This window comes from Notolabrus celidotus, chromosome 6 (assembly GCF_009762535.1).
Source record: "Notolabrus celidotus isolate fNotCel1 chromosome 6, fNotCel1.pri, whole genome shotgun sequence".
Classification (NCBI taxonomy): Eukaryota; Metazoa; Chordata; class Actinopteri; order Labriformes; family Labridae; genus Notolabrus; species Notolabrus celidotus.
Window position 1 is genome coordinate 12,605,732 of NC_048277.1, and position 25,929 is coordinate 12,631,660.

A 25,929-nucleotide genomic window follows, 5' to 3' on the forward strand; every position below is an offset into this window, starting at 1 on the left:
GAGAGTACCTCTGCAGAAATATAGCTTTTTGTTGAAGTGTATGCTGCCTGTTTTAGTACCAGAAAAAAACTGTTGCAACAATTTCTGCAGGATTCCCAGGCACCAATCACAAAAAAACGGTGCTAGCTACTTGTCTTCCACTGCCTTAAATGTATTAAGCAGTCATCTTAATACTATTATTAAACTTTCACAGTTACAAACAAACAGATACGGACAGTAGTGGAGAAGCAATCCTTTTGTTCTGCAAGGTAAAATAAGTGTTATTGTCAGCATTGTCAGTCCGGCAGCTTTAAAAGCGTGCTGTGACTTATGTTTCTTGTTAAAGAGAAGCACTTTTTTTTTTATTAAAGGTCTATATCAGCAGGGATCCTTTCCGTTATGTTGTCAGACAACTATCTTGAGACAGTTGCAGGACAATCATTCAAAGTGGATATGCCTTAATGAGGCACATTTGCCTGCAGAGGTTAATTTGCCATCATTACAGCCCATTTTGAAGCAACTGGGGAAAGTTACCTACGAGAGCTATTCCAAAACGTTATGAACCTCTTGGTCATTTAAACCCCATGATATGTAGATCCTAGGTTTGAAAATACATAAATTCACTTTTGATTAATCATCCATCATACCACACAAAGAGAATCTGAACAAGTGTCAAGTGGAACATGCCTCTTTGTGTTTTATTAAATGATCGTATTCTTCCCATTGCCCTGCATCAAACCATGTTTCCTCCTACTCCCTCCTCCCTCTCTATAACTCTCCCCCCTCCCTGCACCCACCACCATCACCCCCACTGGCTGTGGGAAAGCCATTTTATCAGCGTATGTCCGTTGTTCTCTGGTGGGGATAGATACAGAGAAGATAGATGAGTGTTTTGACATGGAGAGTGTTAGACAAACACTCTTATCAGGCCCGCCACTTTAGACCGACCCCCCGAAACAGTCGCCTGAACCACGGACAAGATGAGGAGGGGAGGAAGGTAGGATGAGAGGAGAGGAGATGAGAGGAGGAGGAGGAGGAGGAGAAAGAGGCTGATTTTGTGTGTTTTGATCAGAGCGCGAGGTGGACGGTCATAACTAGAAACCAGAAGTTGACCCTGAGGCTTCTGGTGTAACCGAAGCTGGTGTTCCCGCTGCGACGCCCAGCAGTGTTGCTCCGACTTGTTCATCTTCCTCACATGTGCAGAGACTTCTCTCCTCCTGCTCTCAGAGCTGTCTGAAGTTTTTAAATAGATGGATCAGTCCTCAGTTCCTCCCGGCTAACTGGCTCTATCTGGGCTGCAGCTTGCTCAGACCACAGCCGTCACTGCCATCCTTATGCAGTTTGAGGAAGTACACAAGAAGTTTCCCCTGTTTGAACTGGCTGGGACAGAAAGTGCTCAGCGTGTGTCACACTCCCCCTGCTGTCCAGCTGCTGACGGCTGAGGCTGTGCGGTCAAAGCTGCTGCAAGGGTTCAGGTCAAGGTCAAGACACATGCTGCTTTTCCCATTTGTTGGTATTTCATGTATCTTTGAGCGTGGTATGTGCACTGAGTGCTAAATTCTGTGTTGTCTTTCCACAGGCTGAAAATGATATGTTGTTTAGATTGCACTAATAGTCAGGAAGTGATCTATTAAAGTCATAAAGTCTAGGCAATGTGTGAAAACAGGAGTCTAGTTAACTTGTCCAGTTTGTGGCCCTGAACATTTTTAGAAATGGAGCCATCACAAAGAAACCTTTTTGTCAGCCGTTTTTTTCCCACCATTATCTTCTTATATTTTTCACATCATATCTCCTTAAAAGACGTAACACAGGACAGGACACTTTCAATGTTTTAATTATTTGGATCATCGTTTCTGGGAATGTAGACTTTACGGTATCATATCTGCTGAAGGCATGCAAAGAAGAGTTTGAAAGTTAAATCATTCTGTATAGGAACCCTAAAATGAAGTGACTTTCAAATAGGGGAATTTTAAAATATTATTATTGAATGAAAACATGAATTCTGAAAACACATTTGTTCCATTTGTTGTTGTTAACATTTTTTGTTTGGGCCCATCCAAGCTCAGTCTGTGGGGGACAAAGGAGATGAAGACATACTGCATTAACTCCTGATGTGACTCATTTTTGACCCTGTGTAACTGAACATGTTACACACACATATGCCAGTAATACACACATTCACAAACAGGATCCATGTGGACATGCACTAATGTGGGGATGTCAAAGTGACGGGGCTGCACCTGAACAAGCATCTTAAGCAATTTGGGGTTTGGTGCTGTGCTCAAAGTAACCTGAGAAGTGCCCAGGAAGTGGCACTTCTTCAGCAAGCAGTCCCAACTTCCATCCTTTGGCTCACATTGGGACTTGAACCAACAACCCTCCAGAGACCCTTCAGGTCTCAAGCTCAGTCCCCACAGTCTGAGCTCTTGCCCGTCCAGAGAGTTGCATGTACTCAATCTGAAGGTCAGGGGTTATTCCAGATCCCACTGTCCATGTGCCAAAGTGTCCTAGGGCAAGACACTTAACATCAACCTCCTCTAACACTGGTTACCCTGATACATTTGTTCTTACTTCAAGAATAGATGATGAATATATCAAATGTATCTAAACTATGATAGATGTGCATCTGAGACAAGTCCAGACCGTTAACGACGTAAAAATTGATTCTTCATCATATTTGTCATTGGTTCAACTTCAACTTCAACTGATGTTGAATTCTCAGGTTAATATTACTGGAGTGCAACATGTATGTACATATTTCTGATATGCTGTTTGATGTTTTAGCTTCCCTCATGTTCACCCCTTTCTTTCCTCTCTCCTCCTGCAGACGAGCTTGAGCTCTGTGAAGAGGGTGGTGACAGCAGCGTGGTGGCCAGCAGGGACATCCAACCAGACATAACGTGGGGTCCCTATCCTGGAATCGTCCAATCAGACAGCAGCACAGAGGGTCAGGAGACAGAGGTAGGATTTCTAGTGTGATGTTGTCTGGTAACCAAAGTCTCTGTGACTGAGTCCCATGAAGATTTTTTCATATATGTTACGGTACACCATAAAGAGGCTTTATTATTGTATGCAGAGCTCTAAAGTAAGATTGGTAAATTGTAAGTGTGAAAAATTCCCACTATGAAAAAGACAGATCTGATCTTATGCAGAGTTGTCAGAAATACAACTGGTTGTAACAATTCAGACACAGCACAGTATCATTGCTATCCATTGACTTTATATCCACCTGATTAGATTTAACTCAATGGGGTCATTTTTTCAATACATTTTTTTTAAAAGGGTAACGTTGATGGAAATAGACTGACATTAACGAGTCTGTCTGTAAACCTATTCCTCTCAAAGAGTGTTAACATAATTTTCGGGGATGCTTGACATTGGTCAATACCGATACTGATACTGAGTTCATCATTAGCCTGATGTAGCTGCCCCCTCCCCATGCTGAAAGGCTGCATATTGGGAGCAATGAATTAATTGATTTTATCATTCAGCTTCATTACCTTTGGGTGATCGCTGTTTTGTTGAATTCTTCCTCCCCCTCTCATCACCTGTGCTGTACAAGCATTGTAAACAACTATTTTGCTGTTTGTTTCCAACTTTTTAGAAATATAGCTCATATGTTGAAACTCAGTGTTGGTGGGCTTAAGCCATCAACCTGTGCACATAATAATTAATTAATTACATATTGGGCACAAAAATCATTGGAATTTTCATATCTGCAGATGCAAACTCTGGTACCTTTCAATACCAATACTTTGCTGATGATACACTTTTCTATAATTATTTGAACATTTTCTTAGTGATGAGCACTGGGTTTCATGTTTTGGCAAAGGTTGTTTGCAGTGTGATTCCCTGCTCACGTTACCATGAAATCCGACTGTAAAAATTGTCAGTGAGGATGTTTCTTAGATCTTTGATAGAGTGAAATAATGACATATAATAATATGAAATGATTAAAAGTAAATTAAAGTGTACATACTCAATATCCCCCACATTACTAATCTGGGAAAAAATAGGAATGAGTGAGACATTTAAAACAGTCCTTTTTTGCTTTTCAATGTGATAACTAGTTTTTTGTTAAAGTCTTGTTGATCAGTTTACATAAATCACATATTGTTCTATAGTGAAATAATTATTATGAGCAGCTCTAAGAAAAAGACGTATGAATGCAATTAGCATAAAACTTCTGATTAAAAGGAGACTGATACTATGTTTCACAGTCTGTAACACTGAGCTGAGAGTAAACCATGCTGTTGTTAAGCTGCAGCAGGCTGAGGACAGAGACCTCCAACGAGCTGAAGGGATTTCAGTTGAAAGGTCAAAGGTCAGATGTCAGATGGTCTGGTAACAGACAGTTGATGAATAAACACCTTATCACCCATGTGTGTGTGTGTGTGTGTGTGTGTGTGTGTGTGTGTGTGTGTGTGTGTGTGTGTGTGTGTGTGTGTGTGTGTGTGTGTGTGTGTGTGTGTGTGTGTGTGTGTGTGTGTGTGTGTGTTTTTGTGTGTGAGACAGTGGATGGAAATGAAAACGGCATAGTGTATCTTTATGTGTGTGTTTGATGGGAACAGTGTGTGGGACCGGATGGAGTCCTATCAGCGGCTGCGTTTGTGCATCATGTGCAAGTCCATCTAATCATATGATACTGATGCTGGGAGAGGCTTCCTGGCACGCAGCACACACTCCAGCACACACACACACACACACACACACACACACACACACACACACACACACACACACACACACACACACACACACACACACACACACACGCACACACACACACACAGACACACACACACACACACACACACACACACACACACACACACACACACAAGAACATTCACACAGTCGTTCCTACTCATTTTTATTTTAGATCTACCTCAACATGGTCTGCCTGTTTTATCTCAAGTTATGTTGAGTCATCTTTACTCCAGGTGCCAAAAAGAAGTCTTCTTATTTTCATTGTAGTCCAGCTCAGTCCAATTTTTACCAAGCTGCATGTGAGTTCAAACCAGTTCACATCCGATTCACAAAATCCACCCACTTCAAATATAGCTCTCCTCTCCTCTCCTCTCCTCTCCTCTCCTCTCCTCTCCTCTCCTCTCCTCTCCTCTCCTCTCCTCTCCTCTCCTCCCCGCTCCTCTTCTTGTTGATACTCTCTTTATCGGTCCTCTCTTCTCCTCTCTTCTGCTCTCCTTTTCTCCTTTCCTCTCCTCGTCTCCATTTTCTTTCCTGTCCACTTCTTCTCCACTCTTGTCTTTTCTCTTCTCCTCCTCCTCTTCTCTCTTCTCTCCTTCAAGCCCTCCCCAGATTCCCATCCCATCCTCTCCCCTCTCCTCCTCCTCTCCTCCCTACTCTCCCCAGACGTCCGCCTGTCTTTTATCTCCGCATGGCGCCAACCTCCTGGACAACAAACCCCAGTGATTGATTCCTGCTTGATAGGCTCTCATTTCTAAGATTTCGTTTATTATCAGCGAGGTTCCGAGAGTACAGATAGATGTGTGTGTGTGTGTGTGTGTGTGTGTGTGTGTGTGTGTGTGTGTGTGTGTGTGTGTGTGTGTGTGTGTGTGTGTGTGTGTGTGTGTGTGTGTGTGTGTGTGTGTGTGTGTATAGACAGAGACACACACACAAACACACACAAACACTCTCTCACCCATCACCTTTTGTTCTTTCGCCTCCCTTCCGCTGCCCGTACCATCTTCCTTCTCCTCTAAACTGAAAAGTCAGTTTCTTTTCTTTTGATGGCTTTGCATTCATTTGGAAAGCTTCTTGTTCTCACTCTTAATACCCATTTTCTCTCCTCTTCCTCATTTTCTGTCCTCCTCCTCCTCCCCCTTCTCTCCGCCTATCTGCGGACTGAAGAAGTGAGGAGACGGACCTTCAGTATCTGCTGGAGATAGTGGGCTGTAATCTCACATTCCTCCTGTGTTTCTCCCCCTGTCACTCCACATCCTCCCCCTCCTCTATCCATCCCTCCATCCCTCCCAGCCTCCCACCCTCATGGGTCAACAGGGGTCAGGGCTATCCTCCGTATTGTGCAGGGGAGGAGAAATCTGCTCATCTACTCCCTGCTCTACCTGAGCCGTCACGCTGCACCTCTTGATTAGTTATTTGAAAGGACATATAAAACGGATGCAACAATTTAGGAACCTCTCCAGTAGATGACTCACAGTGCCGGCAGCCAGAAACAGGCTTTAATCGCTGCAACATGCTCTCTAAAAGTTTCTGTTTTTGGCACTGGGAGGCTCTGGATTTTTTTTTTTATATTTGCAAACAAGATGGGTTTCTTTTAACCAGAAACAGATGTGACATTAATCCTTCGAAGCTATCAGATCAGATGAAAATAGTAATTTTACCTCATAGGAACTAAAAACTGTCAGACTATCTCTGCCTCGATCTGCTGATTTTTTTGTGTGTTATATTTTGTCCCAAAAATACTGTATTGGATTTGAATGCACAAGTTATAACCCCAAGTCACACATTAACAAATACAATCAATATAATTTGGACAAGTGTTGACCATATACTTGTGTTTTCTGCCAGGTAAAGTAACCATTTCTGTGACTGGAGTCTGGCAGATTTAAAGAGTAATGACATAAACTGCTGATACTGGAGAAAAGAGGCTTACCCTTAAATAAAAAGGTGTATTTCTGTGTGGATCTAGTCAGTGATGTTGTTGCTCACTTACATCAAAATCTAAGCTTATTAGTGGTGAACGCTAGGACTTAGACTTATGCTCTGTAGATGTAATTGACTTGTGGCCTGTTTTAAGGGCACTCAAGCAATTTTATAACTATAATAACTATGGCGTTAAGTATGTCAACATATAAGTGAATAAACAAATATAGAGATTAGGAGTGTAGATGTGCACATATAGTATCAGATCGTTTTGGCACAGAACTCCATATGGAGTGAATGTATGTGGAACAAAAAGTACTTCATATCTGAGTTCCCATACGAACAAATAAACAGGAGCGCACCACACAGAGCATGTTTAGCCCATCATGGCAGTCACAACAAATGAGAAGAAAGCAGATGAGTTTGAAGACCCCCCTCTATCATCAAGGTCTCCTGTTTGAGAACATTTTGGTGTCCTGGTGAAATACAACAGTGGACAAAGACAAGTGGATATGACAAAATTAATGTGCCAAAAAAGTAGAAAAGGCTTCACACATGAACCTCAAAAGACAGGTGCGTAGGAGAGAAGTGAGAAGAAGTTCACAAAATTTGAGTTACTAGAATCCCGCACACTGTCCAAATTAGTTTAATTGCAAAATTTCGGTGCTAGACCTTCATCAGGCAAACATCAAAAGTTGTGCCAACATTGTTCAGTAGTGATCAGGTACATTTCTGGCAACAAGTCCAACTTGTTATTGCATTTATGTGGAAATATGTGAGCGTGAAGAAGTGAGGAAAAATGAGTGAAACCTTTGGGATTCAAACAGCCAAAAAACAGTGGATAGACAACAATAATCAGTTGTTGAGAAAACAAGATTTTAACATGTCTAAGGTGATTGAGCCATGATTTGCTGTAGCACTCACAACTGATGGATGGACATCTAGATTAATTTATGTGCTTTATTAGGGTGTTAAACAAAGTATATCAACAAACCTGAAGGTGTCAATGTCTGTCTCAGTCCATTGAAATAAAAGTTAAGTTCTCCAAAAATGATATTTTTGTAGTTTATTTGAGAATCTTTCATTTATTTCAGACATGTTGTAGGAGGTTGCAGCTTTATTTCATTTTTAATTATTTTAGATTTTTTTAAATCTGAGCAGTCCTACAAGCCTGTTGATGGAGCATTTTATACCATGTGTAAAAGGGAAGTTCCTTAGGTTCCTTACAAAGGAAGTTAAACTCGATATTTTGCATTTCTTTACCTCACTGTGCCAAAAATCATGACTGAAAAACCAAGGTACATATCAATGTTTTGTTTACCATTACACCGCTAATACAGATGAAAAAAAGTGTATTCTTATGATAAGCACATATATTTTATCCATATAGAACTTTTATTATTTTTGCTCAACATGAGTCGTCCTTCGTCCGTTCTTTCTATTGTTCATCTCCCTGCTTTGGACACTCATGCTGCCGTAATCTGCCCACCATCATGTATGTTCATGTATTTCTCCGCTGACTTCTTCCTCACCTCTATCTCACTCGTACCACCTGTCTCTCTCGGCCCTCAGCCTCACCAGGCTCTGTGAAGCCCCTCAGGCTACTCCCCCATCTCTATGTGAGATTGGCATGGCCTCCTCGCAGTCTTACCCCTCCCAGCATCGCCCTTTCTCTCTCAACTTTCCTTGGCTTCTTATTTGGTCCAGACAGATAAGCTGTATCATTTTAATTCGAGACAACATAACTACATGGGGATGTTCATGCACACTCAAGCAACACATACACATGTGAACGGAGAGACATGGCAAGTACAATGTCTTTGTTTTTCTGTGTATTTGATGTTGCATTAGCTTGCGTAAATGGTTTGATATTGGTGGGGTTGAGTTTGTCTTTTCCGAGAGATCAGGATGGAGCATAGAGAGAAAGAGGTAAAGAGAAGCAGATGAGATCCAGTCCTTGCTCTCCTCCACCAGATCTCCTTGGTTAGATTAGTGCCGTGTTAACTGGTCTGTGTCATATGGAAATCCTGCCATTTGCATCTCTTGAGAAAGAGGCGTAAAATCATTTATCTATTTAAATATATTCTGGTTGATATGGCTGTTGGACTTTAGAACAGGGTATAATAATGTTTACTGATGGACTGATCAGCTGGCTGCTGATTCCTCACAGTTTTTGGTTGAGTGAACATCCAGGTCCTCCTCGGCGAGCCTCCCATGGCAACCCAGGAGCGAGCACACCACTGCTGCTCGCCTGATTGGATCGCACATAACGAATCTGATATTATATCTCCTCTCCTTCTGATTGGATCCTGCTTTAATTAACTGATAGTGAAAGTGTGTGTGATTGGGCTAAAGTTGCAGGATTGTTATAAAATGAAACAGAAAGAGTGATGATACCACAAGAAGGCTAACTTTGAATGTGCTGCATCTGTTGAATCTACCTGACGGACAAACATCTGAAGTGAAGTCTCCTTACTGTAGCGCAAGACCAAATCCTCCGACAACATCATCCCTTTTGTTTTCCCCTTCTTCAGCAGCACCCAGCAGCTCACCCCACCCCAATCCTGTCTTTCGTGGAAAGGCAGCCTGAAGGCACGATCCTAGAAGGAGCAGTGTAGGGGAGTTCAAAGCGTTATCACGCGCAGAACGTCTTTTCATCATGTTTTAGAAACAAGCGTTCGCACTAATCCCCCAATAATCTCTCCAGGAGAACTGGGGCGATAAGGCGCGCCACCCACGGCTTTTCAAACACTTTTTGGGTAGTCTCTTCTCACTCTCTATCTCTCCTCCCCTCTACCTCCTCGACTCTCCTTTCCTCCTTCTCTCACTCCCCTGGAAGGACGAGTGAAGGTGATCATCGTCTCCTCCTCATCCTCTCTTGAGCTGTTTTCTGTTTTTTTTCTTCTGTTGACTCCAGGCTGGTTTGTTTACATCCTGATTCTGATCTTTATATTTTATCTGGACTCATCAACAGTGTTTCTCTGCCTCTCTGTTTCTCTCTTTCCTCCGCCCATCAAATTAGAATGTTAATTAAAATGCTGCTCCTTCAGAAGATGACAAATCGATGATTACGGCGAGTGTGAGACACCTTCTGTGATGCCCCCCAGAAGAAAACCATATATAAGAAACGGTCTTAAAAAGATGCTGTAGCGCAAAGGATTAAAGTTTTTACCTTACAATATAGTGAAGCGATACACCAGGTCCTAAAGTCTCTTAATTTTTCGAGTATCTAAATATCTCATCCAATACCTAGAGGCATAGACACAAATAAAGCTAAATGAACATGCTTCTGGATGAGCTCACCTCGCCCATTACAGCAAAACACACTTGTCTTTGTTGGTTTGCTGTGTCCTGAGTAATGTTGTCATGGGCCACAGGTGTGTGTTTGGACATGCTTTGGCCAAATCCCTGTTTACTCTGCTTGAAGTGCATTATCTTTATTTCTTTATTGTCCTCAACCCTCTGTTGTCTTTCACACAATATCCATTCCTGCATTTTTTAAAGTCCCGATAGCACATTAGGCATGATTTAGAAGACTATATTATTCCAGGTATATATGTTTGAAGCTCGTTTGAAGTTTATTTGGTTGTTTTACTCTCTTTTTCACTGTTCTTTTTGTGAACATAGCAATGTGGTAGCAAGCGCATTAAAGCTTGTAAACTCCACTAAACACGCTTCAAATAACCCTGAATTACTCATCGTTCACAAGGATCCAAATCATAGAGGAGCCCTCTTCTTGAAAACACAGACCTATTCATTTAAATTAGTAAATACTCTGAATGAATAGATTTTTTTTTGTTAAAAAGTAGTTTTTTTCTGATGCTTTTCTTGGGTCGACACAGGCAGGCATACAAGCCAAGCTTTGGTTAGCTTATTTGGAGGTGCTGAGCCTGTTCTTAGAGGATTATTTCTGTATTTGGTCTTTACCAGGCATTTACCAAATTTTAAATCTCTCTCTCTCTCTCTCTCTCTCTCTCTCTCTCTCTCTCTCTCTCTCTCTCTCTCTCTTTTTCCCTCTCTGCCATTATTCATAGTTCATTAGCTGACAAAGATCCTCAATCTGGTTAATTGAAGTGAAAAGGAACGATAGTGTGATGTAAAACACTTCAGAAATTGTCAGCTAGAAATGTTCAATGTCTTGCTGTCGGCCAGTGATTTAGAAAATTGTGATATGAGTGAATGACATCCCATTTTTAATCATGCTTATAGTTCACATTTTTATTTTATCTCCAAACCCTTTTTAAGTTAATATTACAAGTACAGTGTGTAAAAATGGAAATGTTTGCCATGCTTAACAGTCAGATTCTAGAAACGCTCCCTTGCTCCCCTCTCCAGTTGGTGAAGCCCCATGAGGGATGGTGGCCTTAGAGGACAAGAAGCTCTAGTGATGGAAGTATGATCCTCTATTTGCTAAGTTTTAACATCAAAAAAGTCTACCAATACATATTTATTTTGCACTCTATTCTTCTTCTTTTTCTTCCAACCTGTGCAGGGCCACTCACCAAACACAAAAACACATGTGGCTCTTACTAGTTTGTCCATTCTGTGCTACTGTAGAAACATGACCAAGATGGTGGTCTCCATGGAAAGGGGGGACCACATATATGTAGATAGAAAAGTCTTACTCTAAGTTGTATATATTTAGGTGATTTTACACAATAACTAATGAATATTATATTTCCATTTACAAGTCTGTGCTGCTAAATGCTGCTAATTACTTCACACTGCACCTTATACAATGTTAAGCATTTCTTAACAACGTCCGCCTAAGGTCCGCCTCAGCACCGTCTCTCTGCTAGTTTCTAATTTGATTGAAAGTCAGGTTGAATCAGCATTTTCAATACAGTGACTGCCATCTTTGGGCCTTTGAGGCCTCTTCAGAAACCAGACGGTGAAGTCACTGAGACTACGTCCATGTTTCATACAGTCTGTCTCAAATAATGATTCATAGAATTTCCTAGCAGTATTTTTTTTTACTGTCTAAACCCTCTTCATCCTTTGAGTAATGTTCGCCTGGCCTCTAGATGTAACCACGTCCCTCATGGCCTTGGGGAGAGCTTGTGTTTGTCTGAGGTGTTTGAATCAATGGGCTCCATATTGGCTGCCTGTTTTATGACATGCCTGGATCATGACAGAAGCTGTCTGTCTCTCAGTCTGTCAGCCAGGCCTTGACAGGAGAACCTATCACCTGGAGAGAGCAAGAGGAATGAGAGGGAGGGCAGAGAGAAACCTGCCAAATAAGATCAAATACTGATAGACAGAAAAAGCAGCCAGCCAGGTCAGAGAGGAAGAACAAAAGAGACCTGAAGAGGAGAGGAGGAGGATACCAGAAGGTCCGTCAACTGAAACAAAAACCTATGAGACAAAGAAGAAATAATGCTTGAGAAAGAGATTTGGAAGAGAGGTGAGGCAAACATGGAAGAGGAGGGTTTAACGAGTCGGAGGGAGGAGGTGTTCATCACTCAGTGGCAATGACTGGCTGGTATCTGCATCTCGCTGTCATCTGCACCCGCTTCTGCAGGGTGGAGGAGGAAGGAAAAGAGGGGGGAAGGAGGAGGAGGTATAAGAGAGGAGAACAGGAGAGGGAAAACCTCTATCCACTCTATCTCTGAGCCTCATCTCCGCCAGTTCAGGAGCCTGCTTTCCAAGAGTGCCTCATTTTCAAATCTCTTATCTCGGCCCCCGTTTTAAGTATCGCAGTTTTATATTTTTACATGTCATTTGCATGCAGCTCATCAAACCTGGCTCCCTCCATTTTTTTTCTCTACCTTTTTCTGCTTCTCAGATGTAATATATGAGCACGCCTGCACATGGGAATAAGCTTTCACTTCACAGTAAAGCCTTGGCCGTGTACTGTATCGACGATATTTGTACCGCGTGAGCAGAATATACAGTGTGAAAAAGTATCTATTGAATGTTGCGGACATGCTGTGTGAGTGCAACAAAGGTAAAGTGCGCGCGAGTGAGTGTGCGTGTGTGTGTGTCAGTGTGTGTTTGTATGAGAAAGGCGGATGAGAGCAGGTTTCTGATGATTATCTTCCTTCCTTTTCTTCTTTGTATTTTTGGAGGATTCACACAGTGACCTCTTTGTTTGGGACAGTGAGTATACCCCTCCAACCCCCTGGATTGGGAAAGAAACCATTTCCTGTAGTCGAGAGATAGAACGAGAGACAGAGAGAGAGAAAAGAGGGAGAGATAGGACTGTGGGGGCAGGCAGACAGAAGACTAGGAATGAGAGTTGGAGAGAGGAAGAGAAATGGAGATTAAGTAAAAAAGAAAGAAAGAGGTGTACAAAAAGGAAGGAGGCGGTACAGGAGAGACAGTGAAAGAGGAGAAGGGAGGAAGAGGATGAATTGGATGATTGAATTAATGATTGTGGGAGAGGAGTGAGTGAATGAACGCTGGTTGAAAAGGTCAGGAGAGGAGCACGGTGCCTTTAACCTCACAGCCAGAGGGACGAAAATCAGTGAAAAACCTCAAACGGGACAGGATCCTTGTGAACTAATTCACCTCTTTGTATGTGTGCTTGAAAAACCAAGGCTTAGTGTGCTTCCCTTGCAGAAAAGTATGACTGAAGGCATGTTAATAGGCTCATACGTACTGTACAAGAAACTCCAAACACACTACCTGAAATTTCTTGGGACTGGCTGCATGTGTGAACGTAATCCGCTACAATTTTCTCAGCAACTTGCATGGACTTTTCCCTGCCAGCCTTTTAGTAAAATTCAGAGTGAAGTCAAGGTGAGCCTATATGAGGAGGAAAACATTCTGGAAATGCACTACGAGCAGGCCAAGCTGAGGACATTTGTTACATGACTCGTGCAAACCGTAATCGAAGACTGAGTCGTAACACAAATAAAACATCCAAGGTTGAAGAGGGGGAATCGTTTTCTAGATAGTTAAAGCAAAAGTGTTTGCACATTTGTCTGTTTGTCTGTTTAGATCATCATGATGTGAACATTACACTGTAGCCTCTGCGTGATGCTTTAATTTTAGGTCCTGCCTCCTCAGACTCAACCCCAGCCTGACACCCCCTCATCTAACAGGGAAAACTTCACTCTTTGGGGGGCATGTGTGCACAGGCAACTTTTGGGGATTTCAGGGGCAGAATGTATGAAAATGTATTTAAAATGTCTGTAAGGCTTATACTATGTGGCTGTTACTGGTTACCCCTGATATGTCAAGCTCTGTACCTTCAGTATATATTTGTTTACAAATTTAGGAATATATATTAGTTTATTTTGAGTTGATTTATTTTTCTACATTTTTAATTCAACGTTTTGGGTGTCTTGGGACCCATGTGGCACAACTTAAGCCTGCCTACTAAGATTAAAAGAGAAGTCTGCTGAAACACTTCTCATGCTATTTATTTTTCAGGAAAGTCATAACAGAGATAAACCAACAAAGATACCAGAATTAAACAAATCCATACAGACCAAACATAAAAAAAGCCACACAAAATGTAAAAAACACTAAGTCTCCCTCTAATGTTAGTTTACATTTCATATATTTTAGTGTGTTTAGTGTTATTTCCTTTAGATTTACTATAATAGAGGATATTACATATGACTTTTAAGTTTCCAGATGCAATATTCACCCCTAACAGTGCCAGGGTTTCTTTATTTGCTCTGACCACCTGCTGCTGAACATCACAATTTACATTTCTGGAATCAAAACACACATTTTATGTATCTAACCGATCTAAAAGCACTACTAAGATGCCTTCACATCTCACCAATCCAACTTTCTCTCCCAGCACTATACTGACCAACTCAGATTATCTGCTGATACAGCAATACAAATCTGACACCAGTGTCCTCTCTTTACTGTTATTATGAAATGTTCATTTAGTGTTGAATGAATGTAGAAAAGCCTGTTTGTAAAGCACTTGCTGTTTACATGACACTGCTGTCTTTGACCTAATAGCCTCTCATTGTCTATGCCGGTATTATGTAAATCTAACACCCTCCTGAAGCTTTATATGAAAGCATTGGTAACATTAACTGTTGACTTTACATGTAATGACCATGAGACTGTTCTCAACAGACCATCATAAAGCAGCAGTGTAAACCATATCAGACCATGTGAAACAGTATACTCCACTGAGATGTAGATGTGTGAGATGTACCAGTACTGATTTACATATACAAACATACTTATTCCCCTGTGGTGGCAGTAAAACTGTGGCAGTTGACAGCTGCACAGAGAAATCTTAATCTGCTCATCTGCAGGGTGGGGTGGTGGTATAAAAGGTGGGGGGTGTAACTCAGAGTATTTTGACTTTATTTCCTCTCCTCTAATTAGACTTTAGTGTGTATATACAGCACAGTGACATGGGGTGAGACGTTGAGGTCAGTTCAGGGAAAGTTTTCAGCCTCCCGTCCCCATCATCATGCTGATCATCATCCTCACCACTGTTTGCCTCCCCAGAGAAAGAGAGAGAGAGATGGGGAGGGAGGGCGAGCGAGGAGCCATTCTGATACTGAACGAGGGAATGGAGAAAGAAAATGAAGAAATGAAATCAGCCTGGCATCATTTGCATTCAAGTTTTATCAGCGTAGGAGGAGGGCGTTTTTGGGCCTGATAAGGAGAGGGCGTCGCAGGCTGTGCTGGAGGTGGAGGAGGGGGGTTTGTGGAGAGAAAGAGGTGTGTGTGTGTGTGTGTGTGTGTGTGTGTGTGTGTGTGTGTGTGTGTGTGTGTGTGTGTGTGTGTGTGTGTGTGTGTGTGTGTGTGTGTGTGTGTGTGTGTGTGTGTGTGTGTGTGTGTGTGTGTGTGTGTGTGTGCGTGCGTGCGTGCGTGCGTGCGTGCGTGCGTGCGTGCGTGCGTGCGTGCGTGCGTGCGTGCGTGCGTGCGTGCGTGCGTGCGTGAATGTGAACTGACTTTGGCAAAAGAAGGTGGCTCTGGAGTTCAGTTGGTGCACACTAATACACTTACACACACACACACACACACACACACACACACTGTTGTATGTGAATCTTCGGCAGCTATAGTGAGGACAGGGCATTGGGGGCGGGAAGTGGGTGTGTGTGTGTGTGTGTGTGTGTGTGTGTGTGTGTGTGTGTGGTGGGGGTGTGGGAGCGGGGGGTTAATATCAGACCAAATAATTAGATTCGCTATCGTCTCGGCGGCAGCAGTGCGGGGATCAGGCAGATTAAAGCCAGGCTCGGGGCTGGTTAATATTCATGAGGGGACCGGGGTCCGGGCGAGGGGCTTAGACTGCGGCTCAAAGACTCTCCTCTGGCTGATGGGGCTTAAGGCAGCGCTCTCAACCAAGATGGAGCTCTGCTGGGGAGGCCTGACATCCCACTGATAGATGGAGGGCTGAGCGGATATTTAGGGTGAGACAAGAGGAGGAGAGGGTGACAAGGGACTGGAAGGTGTGCTACTTCTTGATGCACAGGGATCACTCCATGTGGATCGATGGATTTCACTTTATCTGGTCGTTTTTGTGAAATGCTGGGAACCATTACATTCCTTTTCTCTTGCTGTGTCTCATCATCTTCTTCAAACTGTCACTTCATACCGTGCTGACGTCAGTGAGAGGATGCTTTATCTTCTCCTCAGACTTTTTTGTGAACGTTGTTTTGTTCTATGAGTGATTGAGAGCTGACAGAGAACAGCCTTCTATTACATTTTAAACACATTTTAATAAAACAATCTAATGAAACAGCTTGGAGTTAAGAGGATTAAGAAATGACTTTCACGCTGTCAATCATTTGTGCTGTCATTTTGGATGTAAGTGATCAAACTATAAAAGATCTTTTGGATTCTACTCGATCAGACACAACTGATTTTAAAAACCTGAGCCTTATGGTAAAGTTTATTTTGGAGCCTTTTATGGCGTCATTTAGAGAGGACAGTGTATCGTGAAGGAAACTGGGAGTAGAGCTGGGTATGACGTGCACAAATATTGGGCCGCAGGTTTTAATCAAACTAAATTGCTCATAGTCACAAAAAAGGTTTGAAATCACTCCAGTGGATGTCTTCAAACAGCTGATATGAAACTGGCAGTAATGGTTGAAACCTCCTTGATAAATGCACTGATCAAAGAGCTTGATTTAGCCTCTAACATGCTCAGATAGTTCTGATATGTCCCTTTTTCAAAGCCAGAAATAAGTTTTGCACTGTACTTTTTAAAGCTACCAAACTCAATCGACAAAAACAGCATTTCTATCAGACAGAACAAAAGTTATGAAATGTGAGGGTTTATTAAATCTATGATATTAGTGGTATTTTATTTACTCACCTGTGATATAAATACACTGTTTGGCCACTGCAGAAAGTTTTCAGAGCAGCATTCCCTCTTTGTGGGTCCAGACACGTTCCTCAGCTGACTGTCAGCCATTTGATTCTATGAGATCGGCGTCTAACCAACAGAAGTGAAAAGGGTTTTGATACCATCCGGTGGCCTCTCCGTTCTCCTTAACTCACCCCAACATCTCTGGCATCTGCATTCTCTGCTGGCCTGGTTAATTACACACACTCTCACACACACACACACACACACACACACACACTCTCACACACACACACACACACACACACACACACACACACACACACACACACACACACACACACACGCACTGAGGCTCTCACAAAGTGAATCTGGCCCTGTTCCTCTGGCCTGGTTAATTACACACACTCTCACACACACACACACACACACACACACACACACACACACACACACTCTCACACACACACACACACACACACACACACACACACACACACACACACACACACACACACACGCACTGAGGCTCTCACAAAGTGAATCTGGCCCTGTTCCTCTCAGACTCTCATTATCTCATGTGAAGCTGTGTTGTGTATTTGTAGCTGTAAAGTGAATCTGTAGGTTTTCTTGCTTGCAGGCTGACGGTGTAGAGAATCCCCTCACATAAATAGAGTTTGGTCTTGTTTTGATTTGGTTGAAAAAGTTGAATCCTCTACTTTTGATTTCTCAAAGTCAAACTGGCAGTGACATTTGATCAAGCTGTGGTCATATTGAGGAAATTCCCCTTGAATGGTGTGATATTAAAGCTCTCACACAGCTTGTATATCCAGGTGCATGTTTTATCACTACTGTGTCTCCTGCTGTGTTTCCTGAATTCCAGGGAGTCTGCAGACGGCCGACCAAAATAAATGTTCAGTCATTCAGGCTTCCTTTCTTCATGTCTGATCCTCGACAGTATACACATCCCCTCTTTATTTGACTCTTTTAGGCTGCTCATTCCTATGTGGGATAAGAAAAACGTATGAACTGAATTTAGGAGAACACAACAAATACTGTACACCAGCAGTTATGGGCCTTTTATATACATTGGCTTCAGCATTTCAGTTCTAACAGCACATTTAAGTCACCCAACAATGTCACATATATCTTAAATAATGGTAATTTGTTTCAGGAAGCAGCTTCGGGGTACCTGTTGAGAGGTACATCAGTGTATTATCGACATAGTAAAGCATTTTATTTGTATTTAAGGAGACAATTTTACAAGAACGTAGCTTCCATGTCAGTACCAAGTAGATGTTTTCCCACCTGAACCTTCAAAGTTCAAAACCAAACCCCTACTGACTTACTTGAGTAAAGGTCATAAAGCCTGCAACCCCCTTTAGAAAATAACAAAATACATGTCATTAATATATATATATTCACACACACACACACACACACACACACACACACACACACACACACACACACACACACACACACATATATATATTAAGTTAGCTTCCTGTCTTGACCATAAACTGTGTAAAACATGGATGTAGACAGTATGTAATGTCACCCATTGGATTCTGAAGGAGAAATATGAATCTTAACAATGGCTGTCACCACACTGGAAATGCTGACTCAACCTAACTTTCAGTTCACCAGGACACAGGCAAAGAGGAGGAGATGAGGCAACTGTTAATACGTTTGTGAATCTGTGACAAATCTTGTGACTGAAGCACACGGCAACTCCTACCGTCAGGTAAACACAATAACCACTGGATTATGGACATGAGGCAATAAAAACAGCTGCCCATTGTTGCATTGTATGGTAGTGATCCACCTTCTTTCAATTTATTTGTGCATGCATTAGATGGCTGTATTAGCCTTGCCTTTTAGTCTGCCCCACTGCTCAACATGAGATAATCATGGTTGAATATGGAGTTTATAGTGTACTGTTGGGAGTTTGTGGACAAGAGTCTCTCATTTAGCTCCAGCATCCAGTAAGTTACTTGTCTCTTTGGCAGTCCAGGCTTGGGCAGGTGGACATTGTTACATCAGATGCTAAAGGTGTATATATCTATATGCAGTCAATTTTTTGAATCATTTTTTGGCATGTCTTATGTTTTTTCTCGTCAGACTGCAGATATGACATTTTTTGAATCTCTGCTGTTGCAAAACTCTGAATCAATACCTCCACCCAAGTGATATTGTTGAATGTGTGAAGTCTGAATAGAAACATGATGTAGCTGTGGTCAGAGAGGAAACTCTATCATGGTGAAGAGGACAACACAGATTTTTAATAAAAGTGTTATTAATTTCTCAAACAAGAAAAGGAGGCAGAGTATCCCTCTCATAATGAATCATAAGCACTTATTTAATTTTTTACATCTTTGAAAAAGGAACCCGTGTGTGCATATATCTCATTCTCTCCTGCTTTGTATGTGTGTGTACGCTAGTGTGTGCCTGTGTGTGTATGAGTGTGTTTTCCACTGGAGCGCTGCTGAGTTCTCCCCATTGCCCTATCATGGTGAATTCCAAAGCTGCGGCCGTGATGAATTAGTCTGAAACAAATTAGCAGTACTTACAGCTCAGACGGCTCCAGCATTGGGTTACAAATTAAAACAAAAGCAGTCGTATCTCCACATCAGCGCTAGTTCCCCATGAAATCCAATACGCTCTGCCTCAATCTGCAATGCACAACAGACGGAGACGCTTCCTTCCTTCTGTCCTTCACTTCTCTCCTCTCACTGTCTTCCAAGAGCTGTCCACCTGACAACATCCACCTTCCTCAGGTACTTCAAAATCCTGTAGCTGATGGAGTGGCAGGTTGGAGATAAGGGATGTAACTTATGGTTCAATGCAGCTTTTTCCTGGATCTACCCTCACTACACCCATTTGTATGTTAATTAAAAGGTAATGGAGAAGACTATTTAATTTAAAAGTAACATACTTAAGTGAATTTTCATGGAAGTTTTTGCTGAAGGATTTGTTACCTCACTCATTTCTAGCCTTTATGGCTTTGTACCCTTGAATCCAAGAAATGTGCCACACCTTGTCACACGTTCTTTGAGAAACTCTCCAAAAGCTGTTTAAAGATTTTAAAACAGATACAAAAGGAAAGGAAACTTTTCTCTGAGTGATGACTTTTCTTCTTTTACTTTGCCCTTATTGGTAACCATAGTTCCATCCTACTGAAAGCAAATCTCACATATTCATACACATCACATTTACGCCTCCATTACAAGTTATTATTTTATTTTACAACGATGTTGTTGTTTTCATATTTTTGTATGTTTTTGAATTATTTACATTTTAGGTAAACATGGTGCCACATTGGGTTAACAGCCTGCATTACATTAACAGTCCAAAATAATCTAACTCGAGTAAAAAATGCTAATGATTTGTATAGTGTAATAAGAAGAATGGGAACCCAATGGATGACTGGAACCAATCATTTCTTACAATCCTTCATTTCCTCTTGTCCAATGTGCAGTCACATTTAAACCGCACACATAATTCACACAACATGCATCTGTTATGGGCCACACCTTCAACATAATTCATTGTCTTTTCATAGAGTATACACACATCCAACATTAAACTTTGCTTCACCAGATTCCAAACATCTCTCACTCTTCTTTGATCACAAATGTTTTTTAACAGCACAACAGAAATGATCATCGTATGTTAATATCTTTAGCCTCTACCTTTGCAACATCAATACAAAGATTTATTTAAACAGCTGATTTGAATTAAGGGATTATTGAAACATTGAGAAATAGCTGATTTATTTCTGTTGCATTTCTTTTCAAGCAAAGATGACTCACTCATGTTTAGATAATGAGGTGCCAACAATGTCCACTTTGACACCCAACTAAAAAATGTGTTATAGAAGAATTATAAAGTATAACAGATGTCATATCGTCTGTTGTTTGCACGTCACACTCTTTGAAATACCAGCATGTAGAAGTTACTGTGCTTCAGTTGACCTTACGTTCCTATTTGAAAGATATCTAGTGCTCAGACTTTGACAGCATGATTGATATGAAGTGTTTGCAGTGTTTTTACAGGACGTAACTGTAGAGAAAGTTGTTCTAGATTTTAAATGTTGATTAAAATGGTTTGGAGCAGAAAATTATTGTTTTGGCCTGATCATGGGAAGTGGGTGTATCTGGAGTGAAGACTTACAAAAAAGGTGTCTTTAGTGTAAGGGAATTCAATACAGATACATCCAAAAATGTAACAAGGTTCAATAGAAGAACTGCAGCTTCAAACCACTTCCCGTACTCACACTTCTGTATCTGCATCTTTAAGAAGACACTGATAATTATTCAGTTTTCTGTCACATAATTTTTCATGAGAACCATTTAGGAAAGAGCTAACAAGGAGGTAAAGCTGAGTGTTGGCAGTTTCTTGCAGAGGGAAAGAGTGGAGGTCGGATACATGTGCAGTGACACTGTTCATCTGTCGATGATATAATTTTTGGGCTGAGTGCATGAAATGTCCCACTTTCTCTGAAACACAATTGCTCCTCTGGTTGTTCATCACATCGTCAGGCACACAGCTTCCTTTTCCTCAGAGAGCACCAGTCACAGAACTGTTCATCACTTACCTAAGGTTCACTTTCACACTAATCTTTAAATACTGCAAATTAACAATAATCCCTGGTGAAATGGTGCAATACTTATTTAGTTGAAGATTGGTTTTAGTGTGAAAATCAGACCTTAAAATTAGCCTCATTTGGAAAGGATAAACTAGAATAAATTAAGTTTGTTGGTGATACACTGCTCAGACTTTGAATTGAAACCCAAATCCCTGTACCAGGGCCACAATGGGAGACGCTTACATTTTTGAGCAACAGTTAAAACATATGCAAGCATCATGTCAACTCCAATCTCCATAGACAGGAACCGCTCAGTCCGTCTGATGTGAGGAATATGAGGCAATGCTGCCTCCTGGTGGAGAATGACCTGTACTGCATCAAAGGATGACTGAACAGCACTGTGCTGCCCTGTCAAAGTGCATTTGATAGAAAGATGTCAATGCATGGCCCTCAATATACTATTGTGTTATTACCTTTTGAAAATATAAGAAGTTCTTCTTTTAGATTAGAACAACAACCTGTTCAGTTCATTACCAGTACATGTTCTGTAATGATAGATAATTCACATTCATGTTGTTCAAAGCTTCTCTTAGCATCTTTCATTCACAAGGCAGGTTATTAGAAGTCTCCAGAGTGTTGACCGTCTTCAGGACATCTGTTGAGCAATGAACATCAGGTTGGATGAATGATGTTTTTGACTCATCCATTCATGTGATCCTTGTTAACACAAAATCTCAAGAACACCCAGAAGAAATCATAACATTTGGTACACACTTTGATTTGGACTCAAGGATGACCTCAAGAAATTTTGATGGAAAAGTCAAAAGCTGAGATAACCGTGATCTCTGGATAACTGGCCATAATTGTAGAGGTTTATGGCCATGCTTATCAGGTCAATTTTGTTACTAAAAACATAAAAGTCTAAACTCAATTTGATATAACTTAGTCTATCTGTGATTGATGAATTTTAGGTTCTTTTTGGTTTTGCTTCAATGAGTAGAGAATACTGATAATCTTATGCTCTACAGAAACACAGGGTGAAATTGTGGCTTTGTTATAGAATTTTCTGTAGTTTTAGGGTTATGGACTGAGCTCTTTAGAATACATATTCAATATACGAATGTATTCTCCTACCCAGCCACAGTAACACATTTCCTTTACCTTCCTGCAAATCCATAGAGACTACAGAGCTGCAGCAGCTCCTACAGAGCAGCTTCCAGAGATTGTAAAGTTTCATGCTGCAGAACCTTCTTTTACTCCGACAGGTTTTCCAGTAAAAGCAGTTCAATCCTGGAACTTACTACCTGATCACTTAAAACTTATATCAAACTCCACACTTTTTAAGAAAGCTACCGGATCCTGGTCAATTCAGCAACAAACATTGAATTCATGTCTAATTTACAGAGGCTGTATCACTTTTAAATGTGTTTTTATTGTTGTAGTTAACTTTTCTTTTTACTTAATAACTTACCATTTAAATCTTTTGTTCTCATAACAGCCCTTCTGGGGACAGTTGTTTATAAGCATTAGCTGTAAACACTATGATACTTGCATCAGATGACTGTTTTTATGGCTATGTGCATTATATCCTTAACAAATTCAACCATAAATAGAGAGTATTATTATGGGAAACACTTCAATAAAAACTGGAACTTGATTGGTTGGCAGAAGCAAATAGCTATGTTCTCCCGAATTCATGAACACAATACAGTTCATACGAGTTCACTGTGGAGCTGTGCTTATTAAGAGATTATTGGACAGATCATGACAGGGCTGTTTGTGGAGCATGAGACATTCCTCATCGTTTCTGTATTGAGACAGTGACATAAAAAAATGTGGGTCCAGCTTCAAAGTGGTGTGTGTGTGTGTGTGTGTGTGTGTGTGTGTGTGTGTGTGTGTGTGTGTGTGTGTCTGTGTCTGTGTGTGCCTGTGTGTGTCTGTGTGTGTCTGTGTGTGTGTGTGTGTGTGTGTGTGTGTCATTGATACATGGGATAAGCTTGTGTCATGGGAGTGATTGTCAGAGGGAATGTTTCTGGTGCTTCATTGAACAAAGACAAGATTGTGCTCGGGATGCACAGGTGTGTGTGCGTATGTGTATCAGTATGTGTTTAATGTGTTCTCTCTCTCTCTCTCTTTCTCTCTCTCTCTCTCTCTCTCTCTCTCTCTCTCTCTCTCTCTCTTTCTCTCTCTTTCTCTCTCTTCCCTCACTCCCTCCCCCTCCCCCCCCCCCCCCCCCCCCCCCCCTCTCTCTCTCTCTCATACCTCCACACACACAGACACTGGATGAAGCCGCTCCACTCTTTGTCCAGTGTATTCACTGTGGATCTTATTATGGCAGCTGTCTGAATAGCAGCCTGTCGACCTCATCAGATCTTCTGTCTTTTTCTTTTCTCTTCTCACTCTCTCCCGGGGTCTCTCTTCCTCTTTTATTCCTCCTCTCCTCTTTTCCCCTTTCTTTTCTATACAGCTTTGTTCGGCCCATGCTCCCCTCATTTCCTTTTTGGGTTGTAATCATCCTTTGCCCGCTGGCCTTCTTTTTTATAAATGGGTGTTTACCAGCAGCCACACAATGGACAGTACCGTGTGACTCTGTATTCCCAATTGATGGCAATTAATGCTTGTTTTTGTATGATTATCTCATAGACTGCATACTATAAAGCAGCCCAGTCAAAGAAGGGAGGAGTGAGCACTTGAAATGACAATGGCATGTATTTTAGACACATCTCTTTCATGTCATTCTAAAATTTCTTTTTATTTTTGGGATGAAAAAAGGAGGAATGAGAGAAACACTATGCAAAGAATTCATATAAATCTACTAAAAAATATATTTTTTTATATAAGCATGCAATGAATGTGTTATCATGTGACCCTGTTGTGGCTGCTTATACACATTGCCCTGTAGAATAAATTACATCTAATTTAATGAACAGAAGAATATTGTTGGCGCATGATTTTGTTCAAATCTGTTCATTATCAGAAAAATGGTTTGATAGTTCTGTTTCATACCAATTTCATACCAAAAACTCTAGTGATCTCCAACCATTCAATATAACAGGAGAAAGAAACACATCAAATTATCCCGAATGAGGGGCTTGAACAACACATTATTGAACATATAAATATTGAATTAAATTTTTTAAGTGTTTATTTTCTCTTATTGACGGATCCACTTATGCGATGGTTTTTTCAGCACATAATGTCATAAACCAAGATGATTTTGTATCTGAAATAAACTTCACTGATAGTAAGGGCAGAAGATGGGATTTTTTCCCTCTTCAGCCTCACTTCCCTCTGTAGTCAGTCTATCCATTGTCTGTGACGACACCGTTTGCTTTTATGTGTATTGTAGTTTCAATATTTAGCAGTATACGTGAAGATAGAATTTGTCCCTCATCCTTTTTCCTCTCTGTGTCTTTTTGTACAGGATCTGAGGATGACTCTTGTTTGTGACGATCCTGACTGTTGGATCCGTCTGCTCCCTCTGTCCTCTGACCCCTCAGATGCCAACTGCACCATCTACAGCCGAGGTGAGTTTCTATGTCTGTTGTCAAAGCAAGAAAAGGTGCATCATGGGGCTTTGTATTTGGTCAATCCAGCAACAACCATGACATCATCTTTTGTGTTTCCAGGTGAAGAGTTATTCTGCAGGGTGACCAGAGAGCTTGTGGTGGGTGAAAAGCTCCTCGTGTCCCTTTCCACACCACCTCTGGGCTCCTCCTCCTCCCCACTGGGTCAGCTCTCTCCTCCACTCAGCCTGGTCACCCAGAAACAACCTGTGGTGAAGGAGGAGCCTCTGTACCCAGCAGCCTTGCGCTCTGAAATCCAGCTTCTCCCACAGCAGGCAGGCATGGCTGCCATCTTGGCTACTGCTGTTGTTAACAGTGAGTGTTGCGTTTAAGGCATTAAAATACCATGAATTACGTATTAAAGGTCATAAATAAGATTGTTCTTTGTCAGTGGAGGAATTCATAAGTTATACGCTGATATAATTAGATTTAAGTGTCTATAAGGTTTAAAGATATCAGAGTATTAAAATCCTTACTGGTTAGATGATTAGGGAAAGATTAAAGGCAGAGAAGGAGGTCATTTCTAAAAATGTACCAAAACTACAAGCTAAAGGGTCCACAGACTGATGCATACATTACATTATGCTTGTGCTATACTCAGTGACCACAAGATGGCGCCACTGCTCTATAAGAGTCGCCATGATTGCTCAGCTGCTGAGTATTTTACATACTGCCAGTGTTGCTCCAAAAAGTTTCTTCCTGGCCTTCCATGTGTTGTGCCAATGGATGTGAATGAGAGCCAAACCATTCAAAGGCATTAGCTGTGTTTTTTTTATAACCCCCTTAATGATACTCATTTAAATATCTAGTTACTCAGCACCAGCAGTTTAGATGATGCTAAAAATAACCACGTTAATTAGATGTGATATTCATTGTTCCTTTAACCCTGTGTCCTGTTGCCTTAGAAACTCTTAGCAATGAGGTGT

At 41.4% G+C, this 25,929-nt stretch overlaps 1 protein-coding gene across 2 annotated transcripts in view; it reads left to right on the plus strand.

Annotated features, from left to right (window-relative positions):
- The window catches only part of zfpm1 (zinc finger protein, FOG family member 1), a 123,157-nt gene that overhangs the window by 89,088 nt on the left and 8,140 nt on the right, over positions 1 to 25,929 (plus strand). For both annotated transcript variants that reach the window (XM_034685845.1, XM_034685846.1), the window contains exons 4-6: positions 2,807 to 2,940; positions 24,862 to 24,964; positions 25,067 to 25,318. In XM_034685845.1, coding sequence (XP_034541736.1) covers positions 2,807 to 2,940; positions 24,862 to 24,964; positions 25,067 to 25,318 — 489 coding nt within the window. The remainder of the gene's footprint in view (positions 1 to 2,806; positions 2,941 to 24,861; positions 24,965 to 25,066; positions 25,319 to 25,929) is intronic.